Source organism: Limulus polyphemus, unplaced genomic scaffold (genome assembly GCF_000517525.1).
Source record: "Limulus polyphemus unplaced genomic scaffold, Limulus_polyphemus-2.1.2 Scaffold2826, whole genome shotgun sequence".
Lineage (NCBI taxonomy): Eukaryota > Metazoa > Arthropoda > Merostomata > Xiphosura > Limulidae > Limulus > Limulus polyphemus.
The window spans coordinates 1-5,396 of record NW_013668436.1 but is presented as its reverse complement, the minus strand read 5'-3'; the positions used below and the strand labels follow the sequence as shown (position 1 = coordinate 5,396).

Genomic DNA, 5,396 nt, shown 5'->3' with positions numbered 1-5,396 from the left:
ACACACTGATCAATCATGCTTTCTTGTACTGAATTTGACAAGTTGTATTGATTCTCTTTCTTCAGGTAGCAGCATCCATAGGGCCAGTCACTCTGTTCTTGTTTCTTACCAGCACTGTCTTTGTAAATAGCTCCAGCTGCTTTATGTTGTGGTTTCTACTGTTGTTTGCTAGCAATGGACTTGCACTCTTTGCAATGTGTCCCATTCTATAACAAACATAATGTTTCTTCTCCCTTCTGTCTATTAACCTCCTGTCATCTTTATGTTCATCAAATTTGGGCAGCTTAGGTCGGCTATCCCTGACTCCACTGTCATTCTTGGGTCCTTCTACCTTTGGTTGGGGAGTTTTGCAATCTCTATTTGTGCTCTTATTCTCTCTATTTGTAGTCTCTCTTTTTAAATTTGTGCTCTTATTCTTTCTCTCTCTATTTCCAGTCTTTCATTTCTCTCACTTTCTTCTCTTTCCTTTTCTTCTTTTAGTCTTTCTTCATCTCTTCTCTCTCTACGCTCTTCTTTCTCTAGTTCTTGTTGATGTTTAACAAATTCTTGTAGTTCACTGTCTCTACAATTTCTATCAATGTATCAAAATTTGACATGGTTAGTAATAGCATGATTGTAATCTCTAAACTATTTTAGTTACAACTACAGCTGTGCGTATATGGGCCTACTTATTTCCGCTGTTATTCACGTTTCCTTCTATCGCCGTTTATTACTGTATAAACCTGGCTGTGGCTCGTCAATTATCAGAATTTAAATATATATACATATATATAATTCTTTCGCTAATTGTCAAAACATGTGGCTTTTACTTATATTTCTGAATAGTATCAATATATATTATGTTGTTATTGGGCTTAGGATTCTTCTACAGTAGGTGTCTGTGACTTGTTGACGATAAAATCAATGATAAATGAACAGCACGCACTTCACTTGTTTTCAAAATAATATATATTTGTAACAAGTTAAACGTATTGTTACGTCTCTGTTTGTTAATTGACTTTCCGTAACTTCGTTCCGACGAAACTTTAGCAACACAAGTCCTTACTTAATAAAACTGGTTTATTCTTTCTGAATATAACTTTACGATACACTCGATTTCAACATTCGCGCTAAAACAAACGCTATAACGAACTTCAACAATACTCTCTGACTGCAGATCAATTACTCACTACCTACACATTATCCCGTCACGTTGTGACCGTCTTATATATATACAAGACTAACACTATATCTAGTAATCTCCCGACAATTCACGAAGGTTCGAGAGAGCGAGTGGCGTGATACTAGTCACGTGACCTCGCTGACGCAACACTGCCCCCTCCTTAGTATTGTTCGTCCTGAACAATAACCACATACAATAAACCAATAACAATAACTTAATTAACAGTACAGAATTACAAACACAAAATTACAATTCGACAAAGTCTCTTAATTTTACGGGACGTATCTTCTTCCGTACTGGTCTCCGTCTTGTTGGCTTCTGCTTCATGTGGGGTTCATCCGCTTCATCAGTAAACGTCCAATCATCGGTAACAGTCACACCAGTGGTAGTAACTTTACCAAGAGCTTCACCGTTTCCCTTTTCAAAACTGAGTAGAGTTTCTTCTTCGACGGTGGCTTCTTCAGGTGGCACGTCTTCAGCAGCGTCATTTGTTCTGTTTTCCACTTCGTCACGTTTTCCCCTCTTATATATACCAGCCTACCCTACTAGTAAATACTAGAGCAATCGCCAAAGTACATGATAATTCTAGAAACGTTGCGTCACTGTAGTCATGTGACTCGATGACGCAACAATAGTTTGATACTCAGATGATTACTAAAATCTGCTCTGATGAATAAATACATTTATAGTTATCAGCTAGAGGAGGCTCAGTTCCAAATTTTGAAATTTTTGAGGAGATTATTGTTTAGGTAAACCTCTCTTCTACACAAATAATGTTTTATTTTAGCACAAAGATTTATTTGGTATAGAAAGGGTTTTGATTCAGATTTGGCATATATACATATATATTTATAAATATAAAGAGAGAAAGGAGTGAGATAGGATAGAGTTAGTTACTCAGATAATGGCTGGAGACGGCTTGAATGGGTAATGAAGAAAAACTTTAACATAAGTTTAACATAACAGCAAATGTACAACGTTTCGACAAGGTTTTGTCATTATATTAAAGTTTTTCTTCATTACCCATTCAAGCCGTCTCCAGCCATTATTAGTCTCAAAGTGGGTTCCTCGTCATCTAGTTACTCAGATATTCAATGAAGTAAAGGATTGTTCAGGGAGAGAGAGAGAGGCAAGTTTGTTAGTCAATTAATTATCAACCTTTTCATGATTTAGTCAGTGTGTCTTACTTTCAGCCAATTATGCAATATATGATAAAATGAATAATTGATAACAGAAACATCAAATACATAATACCATGTTCAAGGACCATTACAACAATACATACTGTGTTTAAATCTCAAGATAATACCAGTATTAATAGCTAACTTGACATGCTACTAACTAATAAAATAAAACATGAAAAATCACAAGCATTGTACATAGAGGTGAGTTGTGGTAAATGTTTTAATATCTAATTTATAAAGTGCAATGGGTTTGCTTAACATGTTAGTTGGTATTGAAATGTAATCACTATTAAGTGAAACTTTATTCCTTTATTTTGAATCACAAAAGATTTTTAAATAACTTATATTCACATCTCATGATTTTTCAGTAAATGTTTTTATTGTTGCAGATTGTCTTGAAATATTAAAAGCATTTTGTGGGAAACTGTTAATCTTGTGTACATTCTGAAGGTTATTTGAATATATTTTTTATTCTTATTGTTTTATTGTAGAGAGATACAGGGGGAAAGAATATTTTAAACAAGAACTGGGCATCTTTTGTGAAAGCTCGCTTGAACTGTTCAATTCCTGGAGAGTTTCCATTTTATTTCAATGAAATTCGTAAGTTCTTGTTTTTTTCATACATAATTTTCTTTGGTGAGGCTTACTTTGTATCTAGGCTAAAGCATACATCTTTGTAGAAGTCATACCTATATTTGTAAAGTTCTTGAATCTTATTTTACAGTATAGTTCCTTAATTCAATGACAATATTTTTTAACCTCATATGTCCAAAGGCACTATATCTTTCTTAGTATATTTCTTAGACCAAACCTAGAGACTGCATCACTGTTGTCATATGACAACTCTGTTCATAAACGTAACTAATAAAACTGGATGAATGTTTATTTATAATTTATCTATTCTGCTGATTTCATAATAAATGTAAGAAATGAAATGTAATTGTATTTTGGGTTAATTTCTTCAAATGAAGGACATTTTTCTCCTGGGGACAACATACTTTATCTAGTGATTGTCCCTAGAAATTGTCCCTTCAATGGTACAGTGGTATTTCTGTGGACTTTTCCGCTAGAAACTTAGATTTGATATGCATAGTGGGCAGAGCACATATAGCCCTTTGTCTAGCTTTGTGCTTAATAACAAACAACAACCCAAGAAATCGAGTTTTTTGTCTCCTTATCTTACTACAAAAAGTTTAAAAGTTTAAAATTCAAATCTGTTTCAATTATTATAAATATATTTTTTATCAATAATGCCAGCTTATGAAAAATTTTGATTCTATAGATTAAATTAAGGCAGAGAAGATAAATAACAAAGTTGAGCTTAGTGCTTTGCTGTGATGCATCTGGAATGTATAAGCTCCTTGCTTTTTTTGTACGCTTCAGAAAATTTTCAATTTTTACTGACACTTTCCACACAAGTATTGTATAGAAGATATATTGATGATGATTTCCTGCTCTTTCACAACACTCATCACACCAAAAAAAGTTTTTAAAATACCTAAACTTGCAACATCCATGTGCAGATATTACACATGCAATGGAAGAAAACAAAAACTTAAATTTTTTAGATCTCCAAGTAAACAAAATAATCTATTTGCCACATCTGTTTACCAAAGGAAACATTTACTGGCTTATACACTCACTTTGACAATTTTATACCAGACTCCTTCAAACATTAACTTGTTCTAATTCGTCTAAATAGAGCATATAATATGTGTTCTCATAGTTTTTGTCCTCACTCTGAAATTCCCAACATATTACAAAGTATTGGCTACTACCTTAATATATTACACTCTTATCAGAAGAACATTTTTAACAAATAAAATAGAACCTACCATGAAGCTACATACTGTCTTGAAATATCCAAAATATGCACTAGTTTTTATTACTCTTTTCATGAGCAAATAAAGTTTCAAACTCAAATCTCATATTAAAAAAATAATCAAGATGTATTACCCTCAAATTAAGCTACTTTTAGTATTTAAGTCAACATTTAATATTAAAAACATGTTTAAAACCAAAGACACTCTACTGATTCTTATGCATTCATGGGTTGTATATAAATACACTTATGGTAACTTTAAAACTACCTATACTTTTGAATCTACACGTTACCTATGAATATGCATATATATGGGAATTTCAGTTAGGAGTGAATATAAAGTAACTAATCGACCTGAGTGTTGTATCCATTACGTAGTGAGAATAACAACCATCCCATACTTCTTGAAAACTTGAAAATTCATGACTCAAAAACCACAGATTATGAAAGCCTTTCCATTTTCAGGGATCACCCAATAATAAATAATATTTACTCCTCCCTGTTGTTATTAGTTTAATCAATGTTGGATTCCCAGTGTTTTAATTTGATTATCATTATTATTATTATGCAGTGTTTATACTTTTAATTAAGCCGGCCTCCCAGTGGCACAGTGGTATGTCTGCGGACTTACAATGCTAGAATCTGGGTTTCGATACCCGTGGTGGGCAGAACACAGATAGCCCATTGTGTAGCTTTGTGCTTAATTACAAACAAACAAACAATAATTAAGCCTTTTTTATAATTATTTCTCTTAAGAATATTATTAAATGTATGTAGCCACACATTTTATCATACATCCCATTATATTGTTACCATTTAAATCTGTTCCTTCTAAACCTTTGATTATATAAAAAACTACTTGCTTAATAGCTTATGTTTTTTGTTGTTAGAATACTGTGAACTAACTTTTGAAGGTTGGTCACTGTTATAAAAGCTAGTGTTTTGTTTAATATTTTATGCTGCTCATTGATTAGAATAAAGTCACAAAGAAATTTCACAGAATGATCAAAATCTTAAAATACTTTCAAGATATATGAGTTAAAGGAAAAGAGTGCTAAAAGAAAGAAAACTTCTGTTTCTTTTCATACACCAATATTTAACACAAAAGGTAAGCTAAATGAAAGATTTTTAAAAGTTAATGAATTTATTTTGATTATAATCTTTTAGGTAAAAAATGAAGAATGTGTTATTGATGCATGAGTATCATTATCAATAGAGAAAAAAACTG

General features: G+C 32.2%; 1 protein-coding gene across 1 annotated transcript in view; it reads left to right on the top strand.

Moving 5' to 3' along the window:
* LOC106468003 (semaphorin-2A-like) overlaps positions 1–2,944 on the top strand; it is a gene marked incomplete at its 3' end in the record, with an annotated part of 98,440 nt that extends 95,496 nt beyond the window's left edge. Inside the window, exon 9 of the mRNA XM_022396278.1 lies at positions 2,838–2,944. Within this exon, the coding sequence (XP_022251986.1) occupies positions 2,838–2,944 (107 nt within the window). The remainder of the gene's footprint in view (positions 1–2,837) is intronic.
* Between the last annotated feature and the right edge of the window lie 2,452 nt (positions 2,945–5,396).